The sequence below is a fragment of the Orbicella franksi genome, chromosome 4 (genome assembly GCF_964199315.1).
Source record: "Orbicella franksi chromosome 4, jaOrbFran1.1, whole genome shotgun sequence".
Classification (NCBI taxonomy): Eukaryota; Metazoa; Cnidaria; class Anthozoa; order Scleractinia; family Merulinidae; genus Orbicella; species Orbicella franksi.
Genome location: NC_138148.1, coordinates 27228977 through 27255787, shown reverse-complemented (window position 1 = coordinate 27255787; position 26811 = coordinate 27228977). Strand labels below are relative to the sequence as shown.

The 26811-nt window shown below is 40.4% G+C and overlaps 2 protein-coding genes across 4 annotated transcripts; one reads left to right on the top strand and one right to left on the bottom strand.

Moving 5' to 3' along the window:
• The first annotated feature begins 8 nt into the window (after window positions 1-8).
• LOC145485135 (tyrosinase-like) lies at window positions 9-9948 on the top strand. The gene is made up of 3 exons (XM_081463822.1): window positions 9-4745; window positions 6621-8056; window positions 9141-9948. Exons 2-3 carry the CDS (start codon window positions 6631-6633, stop codon window positions 9290-9292), a joined length of 1578 nt encoding a protein of 525 aa, XP_081319948.1. The 5' UTR covers window positions 9-4745; window positions 6621-6630; the 3' UTR covers window positions 9293-9948.
• Window positions 9949-10970: 1022 nt separating this feature from the next.
• Window positions 10971-25618, bottom strand: LOC145485154 (2-oxoisovalerate dehydrogenase subunit alpha, mitochondrial-like). Of its 3 annotated transcripts, none has more exons than XM_081463848.1 (10): window positions 24512-24784; window positions 24203-24349; window positions 22986-23168; window positions 22242-22328; window positions 21364-21634; window positions 19779-19923; window positions 18075-18136; window positions 17787-17928; window positions 16614-16712; window positions 10971-15483 (listed from the first exon to the last, which is right to left on the bottom strand). In XM_081463848.1, exons 2-10 carry the CDS (start codon window positions 24299-24301, stop codon window positions 15234-15236), a joined length of 1338 nt encoding a protein of 445 aa, XP_081319974.1. In that variant the 5' UTR covers window positions 24302-24349; window positions 24512-24784; the 3' UTR covers window positions 10971-15233. The 3 variants fall into 3 exon arrangements, with proteins under 3 accessions (XP_081319974.1, XP_081319971.1, XP_081319973.1); XM_081463845.1 differs by lacking the exon at window positions 24512-24784 and adding an exon at window positions 25404-25618 and having other exon boundaries at window positions 10972-15483; XM_081463847.1 differs by lacking the exon at window positions 24512-24784 and adding an exon at window positions 25404-25618 and having other exon boundaries at window positions 10972-15483; window positions 24203-24345.
• Window positions 25619-26811: the final 1193 nt, after the last annotated feature.

The window sequence follows — 26811 nt, the reverse complement described above, 5'->3', positions numbered from 1 at the left end:
TTATTCGCTTCACACAACCGCAGAGTGTAAGGCCGGCTAGAGTCCTCAAGGTTTGGCTCTTATCCTTGTGAAACAACTCTGAAAAGGCCGGCGACTTTGAAGAGATAAAGGTAAATTTCAATTTGGTGTTTGGTGGTCTTTTCTCGTTGCCAGCATATATATATATAACCTTTATTTACCCTCGGCAGTGTTCACAGCACAAGTGCTATTGGGGCTGAGCAAGCAACTGAAACAAATCATTCAAATTGAACATTGTTAAGAATCCCAACTGGCCGGAGGCAAACCAGTTGGCAATTTAGGCCCTCTTTTCACGACCCCGGGTTGAATCACCGCAGAGAGTGCTAAATATAAGCACTTTACACCAATCCGGGTTGTCAGTCTGCAATAGCGTGTGGTTTGCTTCGAGCCTGACCCGGGCCAGCCTTTCTACCGACCAAAAACTGGAACATGGGCTAGAAAGAGGACAAACAAAAAACCTAGAAAGTATAACGAAATGGCGGAAGGTTCTGATGTACAAACCAAAAAAAAACAAAAACAAAAAAGAAACAACATGGTTATTTGACTGAAAGTACCAACCCGGGTCAACTTTTTTCCCACTATTTACATGTAAGAATTGAAGAAATTTCAACCCTTCTCGCCGGGTCAACCTGAGTCTCGTCAAGGGTTACCCGGCAAGAGAGTCTGACCCGGCTTGACTACTGTTTTCATGTAAACGCTTATAAACATTTGGCTGCAAAAGGGTTACCCGCCGCGGTGATTCAACCCGGGGTAAAAAGCAACCCGGGATCTTGTTAAGAGGTCCTTAGAGGCATGGCCGAGGATTTGAACTCGGGGCTACCGAGATAGTGGTCAGAGCGGGACTCGAACCGGTACCAGGACCGCTAGACTGCGAGACCACTCGGCCACGCTGCCTCCTTGATGTGCAAATTAATCACGCTCGATGCTTTGCCCTTCAAATGCACGGGGCCATGGAGGGGCTCCATAATCCTGTTTTTATTCTTTGTTTCACTTGGCTTTAGTGACAAATTTTATTAATCGATCACTGGCGCCAATACTCTTTTATTTTTACTTTATTTAGACCTAAACAGAGCCGGAAAAAGCGTGGAAAAAGACATTGAAATGTTGTCGTGCTCTCCAGTATATCTGTCCACTGTAGAATAATGCCTATAGCTTAATTTATTCGCTGTGGCTAAATGACCGGCAGCCGGTCAAGGTTTTAAAATCACTAAATGACCGGCAATCTGATATTTTTCTCAAATTTTAAGGAATCGAAGGAACCCATCCAATTTAAACTATCGTAGGTAATTTATTTTCAGTTGTATTTTGGCGCCATTTGTGAACTTTCCCTTATTTCCATATTACAAATACAATATATCAGGTTGCATTCGTTGTACTTGTTATCAGTTATATTTTATTTTCCCAAGATCACCAACAAGATCACCAAGATCACCAACACGTCTTCCACAACAAAATCGCTATCGTTTATTCCTCTGAAAATCATGCTCCTCAAACGGATTCATGCTGAAGCTGAGTTGGTCTTCTGGCTATTCTGTAAGGCGGGTGCCACTCATTAGGGCAGCAAGGAGCTCTGATAATCCCCGATTCCTGCATTACCTCCTGCTTCAAACTTCAACTAAGAGTACTGTCTGTACAACACCCGAAGGGAACTCGAGCACAAGCGTGCGACGAAGTTTGGCTAATCAACAGTTTCGTGTTTCGCTGGCGTAATTATTACACTTATATTACACTTCAACGGGGTCAAAAAGGTCGATACGTTGGCAGAGTAAATGTTTCTTTATTTCAAGGTTCGTTAGCTGTAGACTAGTCGTAAATTTCGACGGGTTTCAGGGCTCGTGTTGAAAGGTGCAGTATAACGAGAAAGGTGTCTTCGAACAGGTCAGGGAAACAAGACGAAAGAGTAATTACGAATTAGAATTATTAGTCCTCTACGGGCTCTTTCTGCATGCTTCAACTTTTGTGCTTTTTAACAATTTGTTAAATTTGTTTGCCTAAAAACCTAGGCCTGGCTGAGAGCCTGTAATAGTTTAGATAACACCGAAAATTCTTAACTATTAAATTCATTTTAATTTTTGGATCAAAACTGCAAAATAACAAAAAATAAAAAAACAGAACATCCTTTGCATTTGTTTCCCAGAATTCATTCTTTGATAGGGCTACACATGTTTAAAATAAGTTTTTAGTCCCTGATTAATAAATAATGAAAGGTTATTTTTTACTGCTTCTTAGAACTGACATTCTCTGACCTTGTAATGTTGTCGATATGCTCTACTAAACTTGTCATGCTTCAAGAATGCGAAGTGGTTGTAAAGCCCAATTTCTATAACTCAAACGCCCGGGCTCAAACGCCGATTTCACTGCAGACAAACGAAATTTCTCGAAATCTCAAAGCTCATTAGCAAGATCTAGCAACCTTGTCCATATTTGCTTAAGCATGCAGCAATAATTCTGAACTTATGTTATTCATAATTATGTTGATTTCAAATGTTGAAGTAGCCGTGAGACAGAAACTCCAGACAGACGAGCAAGTAGTATGCTAATGTTTTTTTAGTCGAATGCTACTTTCAGCGGAATATATACAGATGCTCTTCGTGAACTCTCTCAGACAACGGAGCAGAGTTGTAACACCATCTACTGACAAACTATTCACTTGACTCTGAAGATGTCTTCTGCTCAAGTTGTCGAGACGCCAGTCACCAACAACAGTTCTTTCCAGAACTACCCTCACCCAGACGATGGACGATTACACAATAGGAACTAAAGAACGTTTTGTATGCTGAACCTACCGTGAAACAAATCCTATTTTTTTCTTCCTGCGCTGTACATTGTAACCAAACAAACTTGTTGGATTAACCTCATCATGACTGTTAAGAGTGGGTGCTGCTACCTCCGGGGGCTTTTAATTCACAAAAAAATAACTGTTGCACGCCTTGCGTGCCTATGTTTTTATTTTGAGTTGCAGTTTGCCGCCGTTTGTAAACCTTCCATTTCCATTTTACAAATACAATATACGATATGTCGCATTCTTTGTATTTCTAGTCAGTTTTGGTCCAAATATTAAAATGAATTTACAGCCGGTTTAGAATATTTTCGGTGTTAGGTAAACTAGGTCCTTTAGCCCGGCGTATGTATTTTTTTCGGCCAACAAAACTGGAAGAGAAAAATTAAATTGTTAAACAAGGCACAAACGTTGAAGCTTGCAGCAATCTAGAGGAGCAAATGGGCTAATTCGTAATTATTATTTCGTGTTGTTTCCCTGGCCTGTTCGAAGACACCTGTCTCATATAACAGTGCGCCTTTCGCCTTTCAAAAACACGATAACGAGTCGACATTTACGACAACAACTTCAATGGGCCCAATAAAGAAACAAACTCTACCAACGCGTCGACCTTTTGTCCCGCTGATGTGTTTCATGAAAGGTCTGCTGAGATAATTGTGGCCAGCAAAGCACGAAACCGTCGTTGATTGAGCAGAGTTCGAATATGTTATTGAAAAGCGAAGTGACAGACGAGAAGAGGTATTAAACGGGGCGAGAATTCTTTTTCTCTCGCTTGCGCTCGAGTTCCCTTCGCGTGCTGCACAGACTGTACTCCGAATTGAAGCTTGAAGCTGGAGATAACCTCTTCGTGGCCTAATGAGCGACAGAATCCGCCTCACGGAATAGCCAGGATTAATTAATCGTTTTTGGGAGCATAACTTTCAGCACATTAAACGATAGTAATTTTGTGGTGGAAGACGTCGATCGGAGATTCCTTAGCAGTTTTTTTTGTTGGTGATCATGAACTTTCTGATATGCTAGTCTGCTATGGAGGGAAATTAGTTAAAGAAAAGAAAATTGCATAACACACATTAAACAGAACATCCCTTGTTTCTTAGAAATCATTCTTTGATAGGGCTACCCATCTTAATAATAAGGTTTTGGTTACTGATTAATAAATAATGAAAGGCAGTATTTCTGGATTATTTTTGACTGTTTCTTAGAAGCGCAAACCTTATAATGTTACCGACATACTCTACTGAACTTGTCATTTCGATTCTGTCTAAACCGCTCCATCGAGCGCTGTCGTAAAGCGCAATTGCTCTCAACTACCTTCCCTCAATCAGCAATTACACCATGTAAATCTAAAATTATCCTTTTAACTTACACCTTTTCACGTTCTTGTTGTTACTATTTGTCTTAATTAGCATTTTTGCCTACTTATTATTCAACTTGCTTTGTAATCATTCATTCAACTGAAGATGACAGAAGCTCTGTCGAAACATGTCTTGCAAACTTAAAAAATTGGTCGTTTTCGTTAAAATATTTACATGTCTGCTGCTATCTAGACCTTTCATAATTGTGTATAGTTTAAATGTTGAAGTAGCCGTGACACAGAAAATCCAGACAGACGTGCAAATAGTATGCTAATTTTTAGTCGAGCAAGTAGTATCCAAACGTTTTCTTAGTCGAATACTACTTTCAGCGGAATATATCCAGATGTTGTTCGTGAACTCTCTCAGACATTTCATAAAATGTTTGCAAAATCCCTTGTAATCAAATAGGCTTCTTTCTTGGAAAAAGAGGATGCGATTAAGTGACGTCACGTAAAACCAACGCTCAAACAACGCCTTTTAGTTTAGTTGTTATTCGCGTCATACGATCGTAGAGTCCTCAAGTTTTGACTCTTATCCTTGTGAAACAATTGTAAAACAACTCCGAAAAGGCCGGCGACTTTGAAGAGACTAAGGTAAACTTCAATTTCTTGTTTCTTTAAATGAAGTCTTTTCTCGTTGCCAGCTTGATGTACAAATTGATCTCTAGCTGTTAGCCTCCTTCGCGCGACCTCTTCACCGAAGTCTTTACATATGCAGTTATTGGAACGCCGAAGGTTGACGACGAGTTTCTTCAAAAATATGAAAACAGGGTCAGAACTGCCGAGGGTGATAACTGAAACCGAAATTTTAACATTGCAACTGAGGATATCAGTTTTGTAACAGAATCTCCAAAAGCGGTATAAACAAAGTAATGCATGCGGTAAGCGCTTTCTCGGAAATTCATGATGAAATGAAACAAAAACAAATCTTCTACATTCATACTTTCTTGTTTCGGTACTTTTCCTTCGCTTGTAGCGATCAGTCCTCGAAGGACAAGGAAGTTGATGCTTTTTCTGCATAGACATGCACCCACTCGCGCTTCAAGCTGCCTCACGAGACTATAAGATATTTGCATAGCAACGGCCAACTACAGCAGTTTGTAGGGATGTGAAATTCGCGCTAAAAAATTTCCTTCGAAGTGTCCTTCGTTGAGTTTTAATAAAGTGAATTAAGTGTTAAAAAAACCACCTGTTACGCTATAGTAGCCGGTTTCACCGTAGTACAGGATAAACATTCAACTCACCGAAACCGGCCTCCACTACCGGAAGTGGTGGAGGGAGGGGACAGTGGGGGACGGAGGGCACACGTTCTTTCGCGTCACGCTCGACGGACCAAGAAAATATGGGAGCTACTCGTTGTCTGAAATCCTCAGTCTATGCAGAACTTTCTATACTTGAGTTGATTTGCACACCTTTCCTCGTGAATTCTGATAAGTAGCCAAGCACTAAATACGGTATAGTAAAATTCGAGACTTTGTATTAATAAATTTTTGTTTACTGCATTACAACGACTCTTCGTTTCGAAAAGAAATTATCAGAACTTCGAATGAGGACTGGTCAAAGTTGAATGTACATTCACTTGCCGAATATACTGAAAGGCTCGCGCGTCAATCACTTGTTGTAAAATGTCCAAACAAAACGAATCTTCAAGTAACCAAGCTGCGTTACTGGCTTTCTATTCTGTCTTGAGTTTGTCGAGATTGCAAAAGTATTTGCCGTTAAGTTTTAATAAAGTGAATAAAGTGTTAAAAACCACTTGTTACGTTGTAGAAGCCGGTTCGACCCTAGTAGGATGAACATTCAACTCACCGAAACCGGCCTCCCCTACCGGAAGGGGTAGGGGTAGGGGGACAGTGGGGGAAGGGAGGCACGCGTTCTTTCACGTCACGCTCGACGGATTAAGAAAACATCGGACCTGCTCGTAGTCTGAAATCCTCAGTGATAGCAGACCATTCTGGGCTTGGGTTGAATTGTATACCGTTCCTCGTGTATTCATGATAAGTAGCGGAGACGTTTTATTAATTTTTTTTTCTTCCCACAGCACTACATTGCAACGACTCTTCACAGTATCAAAACGAACTTGTGAGAACTTCGTGTAGTGCAATCTCGTAAGAACTTCGTATGAGGACTTTAATATATTGAAATGCTCACGCGCCAATCACTAATTATGAACTGTTCAAACAAAACGAATCCTCAAGTATCCAATCCGTTAGTCAAGTATTTTGCCTTAGCCTGTCCACAGACCCTCTATTCTGTCTTGAGTTCGTCGAAATCGCAAGAAAAAGTATTTACCGCAGGGATTTAAATAAGCTAATTGATTACAGCATATTTTAGTACGCACAAAGTACACATGGCATGCATTATATTCCGGTTTTCCTGACAAAGAGGCTCGTTGTATGCCTCTTTTTTTGTTTCCTGCTAATTTACAACTTGCTTGGAAATAAAAGATCTTCGCTTTTATTGCTTTAGGAAGTTCAAGATGAGCCGCAGAGTCACTTTCACTTGGCTTGTGCTTTATTTTATTGCTGTAAGTTTACCCTGGATAGAAGGCCAGTTTCCTAGGGCTTGCGCAACGCTCGACAGCCTGAAGAGCAAAGAGTGCTGTCCGATCCCAAAGGGCTTCAGTGCGCCTTGCGGTAGCGATGGCAACAGAGGCACGTGCCAGGAGTTAATGATTCGTGAATGGAATTTTACCTACAGTCATTTCAAGACATTCCAGTTGCAAGACGAGCGTCACGACTGGCCAAATGCCCTCTACCACAAAACCTGTAAATGCCAATCAAACTTCGCCGGTTATGACTGCAGCAAGTGCGAGTTTGGTTACTATGGTAACAACTGCACCCAAAAGAAGACCCTGACGAGGAAGAATTTTGCCAAATTGTCAGCTGAGGAGAAGGATCGCTACATGAGATACATCAACATGTCCAAGTACTTTATAACTGATTATGTGGTGACTTCGACTCCCTATGAAGAGATCAACAGAACCGTGCAAGCTGGCGGAGACCCCGCGTCCTTGTTTCACAACATCACCAACTATGACCTGTTCGTGTGGATGCATTATTACGCAGCACGTGACACAATTCATCCAAACAACAAAACAGATTCAGCCATTGACTTTGCGCATGACGGCCAGGGATTTCCTTCGTGGCATCGACTGTACATGCTTGTCTGGGAAAGAACCTTGCAGGAAATTGCAAGTGATGATAATTTTTCCCTTCCTTTCTGGGATTGGACCACAAATAAAGATGAGTGTGATCCTACCATTTGCTCCCAAAATTTACTTGGCGTGACACAACAAGAAGACGGCGTAGTGAAAGGCAAATATTTTAAAGATTGGTACGTCATTTGTACCGCAGAACAAACCAATAACCTCTTGACAATGTGTGATCCTACAATTCGGCAGCCCGGATTGGAACGTTCGACGAAGAAGGAAAATGAAAATAAAGCCAAGACCCAAGGATACACAATGACTTTTCCAAGCAAAGACGAAGTCAATTTTGCTCTCCGCTTTGAAACCTTCGACCAACCGCCTTACAGCAAAGAGTCGAGCTGCAATTTCAAAAACATCCTTGAAGGTTACGCCAGTACCAAGACTGGATATCGTTTGCCCAACGTCCACACCTTGCACAACCAGGTTCACATCGTCGTCGGGGGAGCCATGGGAGATGTACCCTCAGCATCCAATGATCCAATTTTTCCTCTTCATCATTCTTTCGTGGATCGCATCTATGAAAAGTGGCTTCGCAAGCACAACAAAGACGCCTCTGTTCTTTCAGTCTCGGACGCACCCATTGGCCATAACAGGCACGACGTCATTGTGCCATTGTTCCCATTGTACACCCATCAGCAGATGTTCAAGAAGTCTTCTGAGTTCGGTTATGAATATGAGGATGTGGACGAAAATGGTAAGTACTTTGTGGAGGCCCGGTGGCCTCGTCATTAGTGTGCTCGCACTCAGGTACCGTGATCAAGGAGGCAGTCCTCTCAGAGCGAGGCCCTTTCGTTGCACTTCAATCTGGTTGACCCTTGAGATTACATATTTTTGTGTGGGACACTATGTTGTGTTCTTGAACAAGACACTTTCCCCTCGCAGTGCCTCTCTCTACCCAGGCGTACAAATGGGTAGCGGTGAATTTCATGCTGGGGATAGCCCTGGGATGGCCTAGCATACAAATCCAGGGGGAGTAGAAATATACTTAGTTGCCTCATGCTGCAGAAAGCTGATGAGATAAGCGCCGGCCTGATGGACCACTTGGCTCATATGCAGACTTAACCCTTTTACTTTCATTAAAGCGTTATCGAAGTTATGTCCTAAGATAGCTGGCAGAAAACTGCGCTATTAACGCAGCCGGATATCTAGACGTGAATTCAAAAGTGCACCCTCATGGCGTGAGCAAAGGTAACTCCGCTTCGTCATTTCCATTTACAATGTTCTAAAGCAATTAATTCATGGCTTGCCTTAGCTTGCAACATCGAGTTACGATGGACTTGGTAGGTTTGAAGAGAACTCAAGAAGCTAGAGTTGCCCTCGTACTTGCCCGAAAAGTTTCACAACGCCCGAATATGAGTTCTGAATCGAATACAAGCACACTCAAATTGCAGTAAAAAATTGTTTGCAATTCTCACGTCTAATGAAACTGTTACAATTCAAATCTTTTCGACCCAACTACAATTCGTCAAGTAATCCAAATTTTGATTGTTCGTGTTGCTACTATACGTGTGATATTTCTGCCTGAAAATCAATACAAGGATTCAAAAGTTAAGACTAATGTTTCTTTTCCGGCAAGCCGTATTATGAGAAAACTGACTCCAGCCAAAATGGTGATTTTGCCTCCCTCTCTATCCTCCACCTAGGGAGATAAATAAGCACTCAAAAAAAATATTACAATAATACAAAGTATTCTAAGTAGTGCAAGTATCCAGGATTGTATCAAAGTAGTCTTCTCTTCCTTTTTGTAGTAAATAAAAAATGGATATTATTCATTCTAGGTAAATCTTCTGATGATGAAGATGATGTGGAGCCATTGGTTTTGGGACAGTGCCCGGTACCTTGCCCTGTAGTTTCTGCAGTGCCAAGCATGCAAATATGTTTGTGGTTGATGGTATCCAGTCTAGCATGGGAGTTGTTACTGGCTGATTAAGGATCGCGAGTAGTATAGAGTAGAATCGTATAGAGTAGAGTAGAATAGAGCCAAGCAAAGTAGAGCAGAGCAGAACAGTGTAGATCACAGCGGAGCAGAGTAAACTAGAGCCGGCAGAGAAGAGTAGAGTGGAGAATTAAGAAGAGAGAGGAGTCGGCAGAGTAGATAGAGTAGAGAAGTAGAGCAAAACGAGAAGAGTAGAACTGAGCAGAGCTGAGCAGAGCAGAGCAAAGCTGAGTAAGGTAGTGGAGTCGGCAGAGAAGAGTAGAGGAGAGAATTAAGGGGAGAGAGGAGTCGGCAGAGTAGATAGAATATAGCAACGTATTGCAAAGAAGAGTAGAGTTGAGCAGAGCAGATTAGATCAGACAAGACCGAGGATTTCAAAGATGTTCATTTTACTGTTTTAATCTGAGCAGAACTCCAGGTGAATTCTATAAACACGATGTATAAGGAACCCCGTAAGACAACCTACAGAAAGAACCTTTTCTTATCCTTTTGAAGCCCTGATAGGAATTTTTATTTAGAACTTGATATCAGTAATCCTTTAAAAGTCCTTCACTCCTTTGTGATATACCTCTCGTTAGGCAAGTCTTTTTCTTACCTTGCTTCAACGAATATAACAAAGAAGTTACTCGTTTCACGGAACCTCAGTGCAGTGTCTTGTTTTAGAACAAAATTCACTTAACTGCAGCCAGAGTGAATCAGAAATTCTGATCCATTTTAGTGTACTTTCTTTCATTGATACATGCAAAAAGGAGCCATTTGCCTCTCTCGTATTGCGAGAGAGGTAAATAGCTCCTTTCTTCATTAGTATTGAATTAGCTTTGTGTGTTTTGTCCATAGAGTTTACGCCAGTGGTAGCTCGCTCATTATAAATAGAATAAACACTACATACCTTATTTGGTTTCATTGCATCTGCACTTGTTTGGTTTCTTTCAAAATGTATTGAAGTGTGCTGTTATTAGAGGGTTTTTTATTTTTTTTATTTATTTGCCCACAATAGAAAATCAGCTGGTGAGATCCTGTGCTGAGAAATACTCTGTATTCGACTAATCTTTTATTCCCGAAAAATATTTTATTTCATATACGAAGTTGCGTACTCACTCGTGAAGAGGCCATCTTATCATTTTTCAAAGTAAACAAACATCCGTTCGTCGGTTTCTACTGAAGCTTTGTTTTTTGTAAACTGAAGGCATATTGTTAGACTGCATATTTTAATTTCAGTCATTCTTCCCTAGCATGTCACTCGAGGGAGATGAATAGGCGAGAGATCAACTCGTGACAAGCCTAAATTTTCTTCTTTTTGAAAAATACTGAACTCTTTTGCATGAATTCTGCATGGCTCTCGCTCACGAATTCAAAATCTTCCACGCATTACTTTCGCTTACACAACCACGTCTACAAAAACATGTAGACACCTTGCACCTCGATATCTCCAAACGTGGTGACGTTTCCCAAAAAAATTATTCGAGACTTTCCTAAAACTACCATAATATTTTTCAAATGGCAGGTTAAGCAAGCCTCTTACTTAGGACATATGCATTTACCGTGCCTTCCCTTTTTTCTTAGCACGAACTGTTCATGCATGCCATGGAACGACTTCTCCAAGCAAACGTTTGCATAATTAGAAGGTGAATTTAGGGAAAACTGAAGTACTATAGCACAGGTTTTTTTCTCCCCTTGTAATCAAACTGAAACGTGCAGGTTCCCATGGCAACTATTTTTTTAGAGGCATTTTATTTGGGACGTATTCAAACGAGACTTGATCCGTAAGTCCAGGGAAGCTTTTCTAATTCAAAAAGGCAGAACAATTGATTACGATGCTCTTAACATCCACGAAGAAACATATTAGTGATTTCCTGTTATTATGTTATTTCACTATTTTATTTTACCTTATTCACACGTATTTTACGTATTACCGGTATTACCCAAATATACTACATGAACACTCCTTCTTATGTAAAATTCTCACTGTAACTCAAGAAGGCTGGTTTGACCAGACAATATAGTACACCTTAAAATTAACAAATCGAATGTGAGTCCACAACAAATTTTGACCACTGTGATGACGTATATCGTTGTCGATAAGAGTACAGACAACGCTAAACCACATTCCATTTGTTTCTTACCACAATATGAACGTCAAAGAAAATGTTTTTTTTTTCCTCAGAGTAGCTTTGTCTGGACTCTTATCCACAACGGGAAATTAGCCAATCAGATTGCGAGATTAGTAGCAATTGTGGTAAAAAAAATCATCCTATGTTGTATCGGTCTCTGCTTTTATATTCTTCAGTTAATAGTAAACTTTCAGAATATCGAGTCCAGTTTTCTCCAGTTTTGGAGTACACTCTAAGGTCGTGTTCCATTGGGATCAACCGATTCTGGTTGGTTGGGTTGCTTGGATTTTTTGGTGTTCTATTGGGAAAAAACCATTTTCGGTCGGTTTGATTGATTAATTTTTTCAACCGGCCTCAAATCAGGTCGAGACGGCTGAAAGAGCATTTGCGTGATTACTAGTGGTGTAGCGTCTGTAAGGACTAGAGCCAGGAGTTGGTACCGCGTTTCATCCGAAAAAGCTAGAAAAGTGTTCTGTTAAGATCGAAACGTCGATCGTATCAACCCAAACCGGTAGCGGTTGAAACGGTTGATCCCAATAGAACACAACCTCGACCTAGGAGTTATAAAGTCACTCCAATAAAGGGGTTATTTTGGACCTGAAATACAGTTATACGACCCCTATGAGGAATGTAAAAATTACTCCATGGGAAATGTTACATTACCCTTAAGCTGGAGTAAACGCAGCTCCCATTTACTCTAATGTGGTGTAGAATCTAAGAGTTAAAACTGCTCCCAAAAGGAGCTATTTTAGACCCAAACATTTTGGAGTTAAAACAGCCCCCTGAAAATCAGCAAGAAGTATTTGGCCGAGTGAGTATATAGCATATAAAGTGTTAGCCTGCGAACAGGCTCCCGGCGAGGACGGAAAAAAAATTCGGCGAGCGTGGAACTGAAGAATTTGGAATTTGCATCAATAGAATGTCTACAGGCTCCCTCGCTTAGTTCGGGCTCACCGGTAGCCTGCGAACAGGCTCCCGCTGAGCCCCAACGAAGTGAGACTTGCACTCTATATTAAGACGCCGAGCCCGGCTGTTTGATTAGGTCGATTTATAGAACTGTTTGCCTGTACAGAAAATGTAGCTTCTTGACAGGTCTAATTACCGCATTGACTGATTTGTTACAGGCTAATCACCAAGGGCGGATAGGCATATCAAAAACAAAGTCAACAGGCTCCCCCGTCCCGCTCCGATCGCTTCAATTTCCAAATTCTTCAGTTCCATGCTCGCCGAATTTTTTTTCCGTCCTCGCCGGGAGCCTGTTCGCAGGCTGATAAAGTGTATGACCTCCTAATCCAGAACACTGCAACAAAATGCCCGTTGGCAAGGTCAAAGACGAACAGAAATGACTAAAAATAACACTCTTATCAAAATATTACTCGCTAAGAAAAAGAAATATCTGACTGTTGTCTAAAATCCTCAATTCTGAATCGAAACGAAATTTATTGCCCCATGAATAAGTTTAAGACGCTGGCTTTACGTGACATAGCGTTTTTCACTTGTGTATGGAAAGTAATTTGCATTTCTTGTGGTTTAACATAACTGCGTTAATCTATTGGCTGAAAAACCTCGGGCCACTTTGTCGTCAATCATTCAGAAGTAAAACCAAACCGATAATGACTCGTTCGCACTCGTTTTCCTACCTTGGCATCGGCGACTTGTAATTTAAGGTCATTCCACTGAAATAGAACCTGCACGGAGATTTTCGTGAAACTTTGCCTATTGATTGTTTATATTACAGGAACTTAAATTTTGAAATAAAAATGAGGGGTCCCCATGTTCGTTTAGGAGCAACAGCACCTTGTTTATACCCATATTAATCCTTATAATAGCACCATAATTGTAGTCACGACTGCTTGCTAAATTCACGTTTCCGACGATTGCTTTTTGCTCTACACTGAGAATTGGTCCATATTTATTTAACACAGAAAAATTTATTACTCAATGCAAAACAACAGAAAAAAATGATTGGTCACCATACTCGTTTGCAAGAAAATGACGATTTACCTCTATGGCGAGGTCCAGCTGTAAAGAAAAAGCTACCATTTTTTAATGCGCGCGCTAATCACGCGTGAAATTATGCACAGTAGGGATGCGCAATGCAATACTGGGGAATGACCTTAACTAGTTTTAGCTCACAAAACTGTTCCAAGAATTCAATGATCTGTAGATCTAGAAATAAAGTACTCAAAAGGGTATTGTGAAACTTTGCTAAAGACCCATAACCGAAACTTCCTTCGTGTTAAATAGCCTAAATAGATTATTATGTTAGAAATTTAACCTCTGCAAAGATGTTGGACCTTTGCAAAATTCTACGGTAATGTGAGGACAGGGGGCACACAACAGATCTGTTCCTTGAAATATCCGTTCGCGAGCCTATTTTCTGTTCGCTTGAAAAATCCTTAAACACTCACTGTGAGTAACCTAACCTTATAACGGAAACTTAGTATCTCCCATAGGTTGTCCCTCTTCCTCTCACCCCTCCCCCCTCCGGCAAAGGACGGTGTATATTTAACTCTGGGACTACACCCTCAAGGCGTTAAGTGGATGCAGGAGCCCATTATTCCTGTTATATGTGCATTCAAATCTTGCTAGCAATGCCTTCGAAGTAATTTGCTGAGAAGTGCGAATTGTGAAGTTTCTGCTGAGAAAAAGGAACAGATTTAAATTTGCCAGCAACTACAAAAAAACTGCGTTAAAAATGCTTACTTGTTGAAATCTGACACTGCTTTTAAAAGTCGTTTTGTGCCCCTAATAATGGGCTTGTGGATTCGTTAGAAATAGGACTGTTTTTAACCTGAGCTTAACCCATTTCTACTGCCCACGAGTATAGGCTCACTTTTTTGAACAGCAGCTTGTAATTTAGACTGTTTGAAATAATAATGCTTAATAAAAAAACCTACACTGTAACCTTACGTGCATGTCTGTACTGTAGATTTTCCCGCACTCTGCTCATTATATTTTGCCTTTATTAAAAACTAAACCGTTGGATAATGCAATTCGAGAGTTTTCATTGCCTTAGCCATCTTGGTATATGAGCAATTATAATCCATCATATATTTTCGCTTGGGCGTGATTGGTTTAAACGCGTCACGTGACTGAATATTCCTCAGCTAAAACTGGGGAATATCCGCGTGATATTCTCCAATTTCCAAAACAGCGCGTGTTGCGAAAAATATTTGAAGGATAATAAACACGATAGCCCCCATTTAGCGCGGAAATATACTCGGATATTTGTCCTTGGACATCATCTGTTCCTCAAAGTTCACAGTTTTCCTCGAGCTTTGCCCTCGGAAAACTGTTCGCTTCTCGGAACAGATAGTGTCCGCGGACAAATATTCGAGAATATATCCGCGCCAAATGGAAGCTGTTGTTTATTTATACCATGCTCTACAAATATGGTAAGCATACGTGTAATATTTGGGGGTGTTTCTATCTTTGTCTTTTTCTATCTCGGGAATGTTAGATATGATATGATTCGTATAACCAACTTGGCGCTACGCGCCTCGTGGGCTGTCTAACGTCTCACATCACATCCAACACGCGCTCGTGCATATGGAATAAATAATAGGCCACGTTCCATATATCAATTTTCTGACATGGATTGGAGGCTTTCAGGACAAACGTCTACATCTGGTGTTGTTTTCTTTGTTTCCAAGTCTCTTTTGGGAATTGTGAAACAAAAGAAACTTTTAAAAAATGCAACTTTGACCCGAAAGCCTCGGAGCCCTGTTAGAATATTGATGTATCGAACGTGGCCTATAGTTAAGTATCTACACAAACAGCGCTTTTAATCTATTCTTTGAATTGAGCGTTGCACCTCAAGATTACTCATCTTTTGCATGCAGTTCACTTGGATATTCCTCGGGGTATTTCGCTACATGATTCATACATTCCTGGTGCTGTTTTCGCAGACGGTGAGATAAACTGTCATAGACATCATTGAACATGTCTTTGACTGGTGGTTTAAGTTCTTTTTCAGCTTTTGAAAAGGCTGCCAGGATTTGCTGACGAGAATCACGTTTCCACTGCTCTTCCATTTCACCGTCCCACCATCTTTTGTTCTCCATGTACTGTCTAGATCATTCATGATAAAATCACATTTCGTTTTATCACACTTCACTTTTTGGGGAGGAATTAAGGAGTTAAAAGCTAGGTTATAAATTCGAGCCTCCACTAGCAGTCACGTTTCTACGATGGCCACCTCTTTACAAAGGCCATTTTTTCGGTGCCGGCGGACAGTCCATACATTCACTCTTAATTAAACTTCTCGACAATTGCATCTTTCCAAAACAGAAACGGCCACTAAAACGCGTCCAAAATAACAAAACAACCTCTCGACAACGGCCAGTTAAGCAACGACTGACGAACGGTGTATTTAAAACCACATTTTTTAAAATTGTAAAACGCCACCAAACTTGATCCATTCCACGCGTCGTTGGTCTATGTTTCCGTTTTATTGATAGATTTGATTGCGTTAGGTATTTATATTCTAAAATAACCTTTTTCGTGAAGAAAAAAAATGTTGCACCCCCGAAAAAAGAAAAAAACAGGTGCCGATCATATTACACCGCTTCCTCCCCATAATGGCCATCTCTCTACAACGGCCACTTTCCACTTTTCCCAAGGTGACCGCTGTGGAGACGTTCGACTGTACTCAAAGACACTTTTCTGCTTAACATTGAATGAAAATTTGTAGTTAATTCCCACATGTGTCACTCTTGGAGATGCACAGGCCTGAATGGTTAGAATGCTTGAATTCGGATCGAACGGTCAAGTTTTGTGCCCTGGCAAGGGTCACTGTGTTGTGAATTTAGGCAAGACACTTTGTTCTTTACTTAAACACATCTCTCCACTCAGGAGAATAAAAAATTCCAGGGAGTTGGGGGGGGGGGGAATTGCTGGGATATGGAAATTTAGATCAGATAAAATGAGATAGCGAGTAGAAAAATCGTTAATATTTACTCGGGATATGGGATTTAGGCCAAATATTAAGGCCAAAATTAAAATTAATGGGATGTGAGATACTCTGACTCCCCCCCCCCCCCTCCCTCCTAATTGGGCTCCCTAGCATGCCTTTAAAGCCAGAGGCGGTAGTCGCTTCATGTTGTGGAAACCAGCCTAACAAGGGATGAGCTCTGTCACCCTGCGTCAGTTTGACTCAAGTGCGACCTTAACTGTGTGTAGTGCTTACTTCAAGTACATACCTAAGCCTCCCAATAGGATGGTCCTCTTTGTCCCAGTAACTGACTTCCTTTAGCGAGCGGTACACCGAGGAATCATCGCTTGTGCTATGGTGACCAATTCTGTGAAAAAGTGATAATTATTTGTCGTTATTAGGAAAATTAACTCTCGCTTGCGAGGTTCCAGATGGGTGTAAATTTAGTTTAAGTTTATAAAAACGGAAGCTAATTTAATTAGTCTTGCAAATAATAGTATAATAACGTGTATAGAGCGGTTTTCAATTAGGTGTGGAAAATTAATTGGTTTTGCATCAACTAGTGACTACGCTACACGATCCTACACGATTGCCAGAAAATTCTCGCGCCACTTTCTCATCCAATCAGAAGTAAAACTCAAACCAATCGTAACTCGCTCCCACTCGTTTTCCCGCGCTTTGGTCAGCTACAAGTAGTTGCGTCGAGTTTTGATTGGTTTACTAAATAATGATGATGATGATGATGATGATGACAGCCTGTTTTATTCAAGATGGCGAAAATAAAATACGAGAAAAAGCACATCTTGAAAAGGAAAACTAGAGGTCCACCCTATGGCGTTTCCCAAAATAAAAGGATAAAACAGATTGTCTGTGTTCTTTTTGATTGGCCAAAGTGATTACTTTGGTTTTGGTTTTACAACACTCACTTGAAAACTGCTCTGTAGCTAGCAAAGCTAAGCAATAAAAATTAAATTTTGCACGCTGGTGACATGGTAACGAGCAAAGATAACTTCGCTTCGCCAGAGAATAGCCCTTTTCACGATTAATTTTTCTCATTTGCATTACGATGTAATCCAACGTAGATGCGAGGCAATTTCGGGCTAAAACTACAAAATAGCCCGAAATTGCCTCACATACATACTAGATTTTATTGTAATGCAAATGAACAAAGGTAACCGCGAAAAGGGCTATTGAATTGTTTTCTCGCAAGAGTCGTGGTTCTCGTACTTTTATGACCATAGGCAACTTATTAAACAATCGATAATTGCGAGACATGATGCACTTGAGGAGTTTGAAAAACACTCAAGGAGCTAGGGTTGTTTTCGGCTGCGCGTCGAGCAACTCGAGCGCCTGTTACGCTTCTTTTTGTGCTTCCAAACTTTCCGCGTGAATCATTACTCGATGATGCACGCTAAGGCAATAAGTTAGCACTGTATCTAACCTGTAAGTCATAGCTTCAATAATGACTGGTCTTGACTGATTCACTGCAATCTCACGAGCTGCTTTAGTGACATTATAAACGGCAAAGACATCGTTACCATCCACACGAATTGCTTTTATCCCATAACCTCTGCCATGTCCAGCTTGAAAGAAACGTGTCGGACAACTAATTATTAACCATGAATGATGACCAGACACCAAAGCAACAACAGCGGTGGAGTTCAAAATATTTATTGGTTATTGACCAAAGCTGGAGAACAATAACCATGCACAAAAGAAAACTACAAACCTATTCCGTCTCCTCGGTACTGTTCACTGGTTGGGGTTGATATGGCATAACCATTGTTACGGCTGTTGAATAAGACGCTCTTAGATTTGAAGACATGATTGATCATTGCAGTTATGCACACAACTAACCTTAAGCAGTTGTGAAATTAAAGCCTGAAAACAATTCAGGCTTGAACGGGATTCGAACCCATGACCGCTGCGACACCGGTGCAGGGCTCTACAAACTGAGCTATTAAACCAACTGGGAGCTGGTCACGTTGCGAGTTCTGCACCGGTATCGCAGAGGTCATGGATTCGAATCCCGTTCAAACCTGAATTTTCATCCGGCTTAAATTTTAATTTTTTAATATTACTGCGATGATCAATCACGTCGTCACATCTTTCTCCACAGTTCCAATATATGATCTTTTGTATATTCACTTGTATGCTCTTAGACTGTTTGCCATCACATTCCGGCAAATAACTATACAACCAAATATTTGACCCTGCTCTTGGGTTACAGGATTTTCCTTTCCTTACTGAGTTAAGTTTTGAGTATAAAAATAAACGCCTTTCCTCAGAAGCCCAATTCTTTCGCCACTCAAAGGACATTTGAGATAAAACCCAAAAAATTATATAAGGTTGACGCACATGGTTCAACGGAGCCTGGATGTAGAATCCTAGATCGATTGGTTGTTACTTGGGTACGAAAACTGAGAAACAACAAATTATTTAAATCAGTTCTCCATCAGACCTCCAGTAGCTCTGTCATCATGATCAGTATAACATTTTGGGTTGACTAAGTGCAGGAGGGGAGGGAGATCAAGATGTCCGTTTGTTCTCCTATATTGACAACAGGCTTAGAAATCACCAAACATTCTCATTTAGTACCCAAGGCTATAGCTACAGGCAGTTAAGACTGGGCTTTCTTTTATCAAAGGATAACTTTATAGAAAAAGGGACTTACGACGAAATCCGATAGAAAATCGAGCAATTTCAGGTTTTAGTGGACACAAATCTGGTACCAGAATAATTTTAAGTATTTTACACTCACTTTTACATTTTCTTAAAGCTAAATACATAAGTAATTGCCTGAAATAACACCGAAAACAATTTCGCATGGGAACGAGAGAAAATAAATTTCAAAGTTCAGAGAACTTGTGCAAACAGAGGCAAAATTTCATCATCAGTTTCATTTCCCAGTACTTTCAAGTGTTTCATATGAAGTTCAACATTCGTTTTCGACGTTTGGTGTTGCTAGAAATGATTTTTTATGAGAAGATATTTAAAACAGTCGTACAGAAGTTTGCAATACAATGTAAATAATCTTGGTGCTAGGTTTTTGTCCACTTGTTACTCGAACTTCTGGTCGATTCCGTCTTAATATTGTGTAGCATTCCCTCTTAAAATTTAAAATGTGACACGAAACTAACAGTACTATACAATACTAAACATTTATACATTTTTTGAAACCTTTATGAGAGGAGAGAGAAAGGTTGCTAAAAGGACAACCGTAAAGGAAAAACATACAAGTAGCTTTTTGTGTAATTGCATGTTTCTGTTTGCATGCCCATCAACTTTGTCTAATGACAGTTACATATACACAATTCAACCTGAACAATTTTGTACTGAAAACGATGAATTAGTCATAAGAAGAAAAGAGATAGACATCTGTCAACTCAAACTATAAATAAATACTTCTGAACATTTTAATTTTTTAGCTTACCAGAAGAAAATAACAGGAGCTTCCAGTGTGGCGGCAAAGTTGAAGGCGGCATGGGCATCTCCCTCACTTGCAGCTCCTTCTCCAAAATAACAGATAACACAATTGCCAGTGCCTGCTCGTTTTAAAGCATAACCATATCCAGAAGCTAAAATAAGATTTTAATTGAAAGGATATCAAGAGATTAAGATCAGGGTCTTAAAATAACTGAGGACAATGTGCTGCCTTTGCAAATACATCTGCAAATGGTTAGACGATCAATTTTTCTAGGATAAGAGCTATAAACTGTGGGCCCCGTCTCCTGAATCTTCAGTGATACATAGTTGGCAGGGGACGTTAAAGAACCCACACACACTTATAAAGAGTAGGAACGGAGTTCCCGGTGTTGTGGTTCGGACTTGTTTCACTTGTTGGGGCTTCAAATAAGTTAAATTAACCTCATTGCGCCTTTCCCTCTTGGACAGACTTGTCCAAAAATAAATGCTATGTCTAAGTCTGTTTTTTGTAAGAGGGTCAGTGTTTTGAGATCCGTGTTCATAATGGTTGTTCCGTTTGACCGAAACGCCCTTCAATTCAGACCATAAGAGAGGTTTCCAATGACGTGTCGTAAAACTAAAATCAAAATTACAAGCACTTATCACTCTGGCCAATCACAAAGGAGACAGACAATGTAGGGAACCAATCAAATTTCGAGGCAAGTAGCTGTTGCTGACGCGAGGCGCGGGAAAACATGTGCGAGAAAATCACGTTTTGGTTTTAATTCTGACTTGGATGACAGAGTGGCGCGAGTTTCTAAGTTTTCTAATCGCGCAGCGTACTAATTCAGAACCAAAAAAAGCCAACTACTCTCGACTGTCAAGTAAAAACTGGGCTAAAAACTGTGCATGAACAGTTCCACGTCCAAGGCCCAAAAATTGACAAAATCTGGCACGGTACATGAAATCATTTGCGACAACTGCAACCTTGTATACTTCGGTCAAACGAAACTACCATTGAAGATATCAGAACACAAGAGGGTTTGTCTGTTTGCACATGACTCTACGATCCCCTGCCATGTCGACGAAAACAAGAAAAAATGGATTTTGGTACTGTTGAAATTGCTGGACAAAGTCTAATATTCACGAGCGGCATCGCCACATGTAATATCTCCTGATTATCAGTATAAAAAATACAATTCGGGGATTTAGGAACGACCAGGTCGCTTTCCAAGAGGTATAAATTTTTTTGCCACGAGGTGCTGTTTTGGGATGTTGAAGAGTATATCCACCTTGGCCAGCAGTTCACGTTTGATAATTGATTTTAAAGAAACTACGTCACAGTCTACACATCTTGAAAAGTTTCGCCTAAATGTTTCAAGTTCTTCATTTGTAATCCCTGTAATCTTCTCCATCGTTAGCCATCCTTATTCCTTTATGGTTTATTATTTTTTTCTTTGGTGTTTTTCCATCTCAGTCAACTACTATTTTCTGGTTTGTTCAATTTGAGGTAACTCTGTACACGGCCAAAATAACTCAAAATACGGTGACTGAACTCTTTTAAACCTTGCAAAAAAAAACAAAAACAACTAGCTGTTTCTTTTAGGACTAACCATGAGGCATTTGAGTAGCCAGAGTAGAGGAAATGGTGACAAAGTTTAGATCTTTCGAGCCATAGTGAACAGGCATCTGCCGGCCCTTCCCATGATCATGTTGATTAGAATAGCACTGGTTCATGAATTCATCTAATGTGAATCCTCTCCACAGCAAGACACCAGCCTCACGATACTGACCAAATACAACGTCTTCAGGTGAAAGGGCTGCGGCACTACCAAATAATGTCGCCTCTTCACCGTAGCTGGTCACATAAAATGGGATACGCCCCTAGAGTTGGAAATATATGAGAATCACTAAAGATTAGAAGGTATAACAAATGGATCATTGTCTACAGCTGGCTACGAGGGTGACAACTCTGCTAAACGCTGTCTCAGGGGACCGCAGATTTTCTCCAAGATTTCAAAACGATAGTTTCACTGTTCGGTGCATGTGCAGGCATGCGTAAGCACAAAGTACTTTTTTTGTGTTTCTCAGGGATGGACCATTATAATTAGTTTTTATTGCCCACAAAAACAAATCATGCACAACCTCAAGGTGAGAAAACAGTTTCATGCCACAAAAAATTGCCAATTCCCCCGCTCCAACCCTCAACAAAATCATGGTCCGTCGAGTCTCATGAAGTCCAGACTGCAATCAATGACAAGAGAGGATGTAGAGTAAGATATTTCGGAAGTCACGCTAAAAAGTGTTCGAAGATGGCGTTACGAGGGTTTATTTAGATGTCAGGATCACTTGAAGCGGCATATATAGAACGTATTAAACTAGGAAAAAACTCAAAATCATTTTGTTTTTTTAATTCTTCGCAAAAGAGTGGGCTGGTCGGGGGATGGGAAAAGGCATTACATATGGGGAAGGCCTCGTGACGAATCATCACCTGTCGCTGTGAATCATACATGATGCGGTCCATTGTATTCAACAGAGTCATCTTCTTGTACAGATCTTGAATTTTCTCTTTGTCCAGCTTGAAAACATTAAATATCAGCAATAAACACAAGATAAATGATGTTAAATATCATGAGTAGTTAATGAGCCAATGACTTTGATGGTGATAATAGTTATAAAACTAATAACTAGCAAAAAGAGAAAATGAGGCCCTAATTTCTGTTGCTAGCAGTAATCACTGCTAGCAAGGTTTGCCACTTGGAGTGAAGCTGTCGCCACTGCAAGAGGCAGAGCAGATTGGACGAGAAAAGTCAATGGCCCTATTCTCCCAGAAGAGAGTTAGGAACTAAGAGAGGTGCCTTCAGTTAAATCATTCTGACTGACGTCATTTGGTAAAATGCGCTAGCTCTTAGGGTCTCCCAGGGAGGGGGGTATCATGTTCCCTTGATCCCTTTAAAATTTCCCTTACTTTTCGGAGTTTCGCCCTTGTTCCCTGTTAATAAATACAATCTCCCCCTTATTTTGGTCAAAGTTTCCTTCAATAGTAGAGATATCCGGTGTTCCCTCAAATTAATCCCCAGGATATGCCCTTGTTCCCCAAAACCCCTGGGAGACCCTCGGTTATGTGTTGAAGATTTGGCCTTCTCATTAAGGTACTCATTTAATTTTTGTGAATTACAATTTGTCACTTCTTAGATCTGCAAAAAAAACAAACAAACAAAAATGAAATGAAAACCTTGGGATCGAGTGCTTCGTCATACACTTTTCCGTTACGACCCATAACCCGATACACAGGAATAACTCCGCCATCTTCAGGATCATCAAATTCCAATTTTTCGGTATAACATGAATTCAGAGCGCCTGGAAATCTAGGTTTGTCTTGATGGTCAGGTTCGGAACTTCCGGTACCGGTGCAGTACTGAAAAGATAATTGATTACAGTGGAACCCAGTCAATACGGTCACCGACGGGCCGTGAACATTTGGCCGTATTAACGGGGTAGGGTCAAATTTCATGACTGGTCTAAATTGACTGATCTCTTAACTGAAGCTAACAGATATATCACATCTGCACTTCTAAACAACTGTTCTTTAATTATCATCCGGAATGCTGATATAATTCGAAAAAAAATTGAAACTTCAATCAGTACATACAATATTAACAAAGGAAAAATGAACATAACTGGTTTGAGTGGCTATATAAAACGGGGTAAAATTATAAAGGATTATACAGGCTGGGATTTCAGAATGTGGATGTTGGCCGTATTGTCGAGGTGGCCGTATTAACGGGGTTTTCCTTTAAGAAAATGTATGAGCGATTCGCCGAGACAGGCGACTGGACAGTCGAACTACGGAGCCAGCGAACTGCCGAGCATATTTATAAACTAAGGAGTGCGGGAGTGGATGGTTTGACTTTAGAGAGTAGGGTGGGTGATTAATTGAAAAAATTATCCTGCAGGCATGCGTAATTGTTCCAAAAATATTCATGCATGTTCGTGGGCCGAAAAATAGCATGTTAAATGGAGAAACAAATTACATACATACGCACGTCTCGAGAATTAAACATTTCCTAGAGAATGAAATTGTTTTAAAACGGGTCAAATCACCCACACCCCCTTATCCCCTCAGATAATCCAGCCCTTTCCGATGTTTCCATTTGTTTGAAAGACTTCATAATTCGTTCCGTTTCAATCGACGAACGAGTGCCTGAACCACTTGAGAAGTGATAATTAGTTTGCCTAAGAAAATTACTAGATAACCTAGCTAGTCTCATTGACTCGGAATGTTTTGACGAAGGAGCCACCGAGTGCTGGAATATATAAAACTCGGTGTCTTCGACTCGCGAGCTGCTGAGCCGTGAGAATAATTATACTGGAACAAATACCGGTTCGAGAATTTTCTTACAGTTTTGATCAACGTACCGATCCAAAAAGGCAAATGTCATGACAACTTACTCTTAACGTCTTGAAGCCATTGGGTAGTGTCCTTAAATGCGACAATTTGCGGTGAAAGCGAGGAGACACTGCTCTTATTAGCCACGTCGAAGCCGCCATCTATAGTTCTTCTGCGACTGAGCAGCTGGTAGTCCAAGGTCAACCTGTCTAGTAAACAAAGATCTTATTTTGTTTCGCATACATAATAGCAGTCACGGCGAAAACATAAAAGTTTGTACAGGAATATTTATAGCAGGTTCTAGGAGATAGGAATTCTGAAAAAAATTCTTAATAAATATGTCTTACGTCTATCCTTGGCTTAAAACTTACTCTCTGTAGACAAAATATTCCTTCAGTTCCTAAAGCATTTTAGAAGTAGAACTGTACAGGCTTTGAAACGAGTTAACGAAACCACAACGGAGAGGGCAATGGGAACGTCGCTAAAGAAAAGGTTTAATGAGCCATACAATGGCTGTGCACGTGCATTATAATTCTTGGTACATTTCTCTGCCGTCCTCTGTAAAACATCAACGCGAAATGACCAAATTCTGCGTTTGAGTGGAACGTGAACCAACGACGGATAATTGTTTACAATTTATATTTCGAATTTTACGTTGTGTTGCATATTCAATTTTGAGATAATGTTGACAAAACAAACTGTTTATTAATTAAACGGTTTTAGAGTATCTCGAGATTCGTAGGTAAAATATATATTCATATTTTTATCTTTTATTTTCTGTATCAAGCGCGCTAAAATGAATCCAACTATCGCTTTACCCGCCAGTGAACATGGCTTCCTTTTGTTTCTTGTTTGAACAAAGCTTAACTTGCAATAATAGGGCCAAATCAATTAAAAACTAAATACTCTTGGGCTCGCTTCGTCACTACTGACCGATGCAGTATAGCTAGGGACAAAACGGAAGATTAATTTCATTCAGAGACCGCGCTCTTCTATCTTCTATTAGCGGGGTGAGTGAAAGGAGGAAGGCTGAATCCGCCGTTATTGAAGCTTATTAAATACAGTCCAAGCTCCCGTAAGCAGGCTTCTTGGGGAAAGAAAATGGAGCTGACCGCCTATTGAGGGGAGTGAACCTCTTGAGCGGCCACCAGCATTATATGAAAAAGGTGCCTCTAATAAGGAGAGTCTACGATCTCGCAATTATTAAAATATGGCACTGGATATATAACACTTACTGCCAAATCATCGTGATAAATGACGTACCTACGAAGATCGATGGGCTGTTCAAAGGGTAGATAACGCTATCCGCCGGGTAAATCGCTATCCAGTGCCGGGATATGTGCACGGTTAGCAAAACAAACTATGCTATCTACTACATATGCAGTGGTTTATCCAGTATATAGAGTTATATAAACCCTTTGAACAACTGGGCTTCTAACGGTCAAAGGTTACATTTTCATGTGCCTGACGGTTGACAGTTAAATTTCACGTGATGACGGGTATAGAGAATCCACAAATTGAACATTGTTCGTTACCTTTGTCTCTTTGAGGCAGTTTTATTTAAGGTGACATGGATGAACATATGTTCAACTTTGAATGCAGAGGAACACAAATATCTATTTCAAAATGTAGATTTATGTCAGGTAAACCATGAATAAAAAAGTGTTGGAGAATATTGACACTGTATGTCAACATCTCCTTTGGGCACCTTGAATTAACGCTACCTTAATGAGCAAATTTTCAAACTCCTCTCCTCTAGTGCCGCTAATTTGCCGACAATTTTGCGACAATTTGAAATTCATGTTCGTCGTTTCTTGATAAGAATTAAATCTTGATCGTCGAGCCCAGACAGGTGTAGGGAGTACCCCTAGGAACACGTGACTTAACTCGACGTCCGTGATTGGTGGGTTTTCTTTGGATAAAAGGTCGAATCGCCTTGTTCTCGTTACTTGCAATGCTTTTTCGCTGGTCTTGAGCGCATCATGCCTGCCACCTCGGAGATTGCATTAAAACGTAAAAGAGAAAGACAAAAAGAATGGAAGAAAGAAAACAAAGAGAAAGTATTAGAACAGAAACTAAGGTACAGGAGTAGGAGGTCGGATGAACATTACCAACAGTTGGAAAGATGGAGGAAAAATAATCCCGAGAAGATACGAGAGCAAAAGACAAGAGCATTGAGGAGAAGGAAAGAGAGAAAAGAATTTGACAGGATAAAATAACTTAAGAGTGTGTCCACGAGAAAACCAGGCAGAACCAGGCAGGAGGTGATACACTTCAAATCACCGATTTCGCTCAAACTTGGCCTAAATGTTGGGTTTGGTGAGTGAATGACTATGGCAAAAAAAAGTAGGTCAAAATATTTTATTCCCTTCAAGTTAGGGGGACCCCCTGAAAAATGGCCATTTGACACGAATTTATGCATATTTAATTAGCCATATTTGGTTTAGTATTTCTACAACAAGAAAAACCAAGTCAAAATGAAATCCACTGGATCATGTTATGCAACTATCAGTCTAAAAGCAAAGACCTTCATTTCAACTGGGCAATTTGATTTCTGTCCGTGGCTTCATCTTAAGTAAGCTGCATATTTCGTAGTGTTGTGAACAGCCTTTAATTGATGGCAAATATCTGCAATGGGCAAAACCAAATACTTATTATTCAAACATGGATA

What these genes read in the sequence shown, in the direction of transcription:
- LOC145485135 (XM_081463822.1), top strand. Translation starts at nt 6,631, where the DNA reads ATGAGCCGCAGAGTCACTTTCACTTGGCTTGTGCTTTATTTTATTGCT. An exon ending in TGAGGATGTGGACGAAAATG is followed by an intron (nt 8,057 to 9,140) that starts GTAAGTACTTTG and finishes TATTCATTCTAG; the next exon opens with GTAAATCTTCTGATGATGAA.
- LOC145485154 (XM_081463845.1), bottom strand. Translation starts at nt 24,301, where the DNA reads ATGGCGGCTTCGACGTGGCTAATAAGAGCAGTGTCTCCTCGCTTTCAC. An exon ending in ATGGCTTCAAGACGTTAAGA is followed by an intron (nt 23,169 to 24,202) that starts GTAAGTTGTCAT and finishes TTATCTTTTCAG; the next exon opens with TACTGCACCGGTACCGGAAG. An exon ending in GCTCCTGTTATTTTCTTCTG is followed by an intron (nt 18,137 to 19,778) that starts GTAAGCTAAAAA and finishes CTTATTCAACAG; the next exon opens with CCGTAACAATGGTTATGCCA.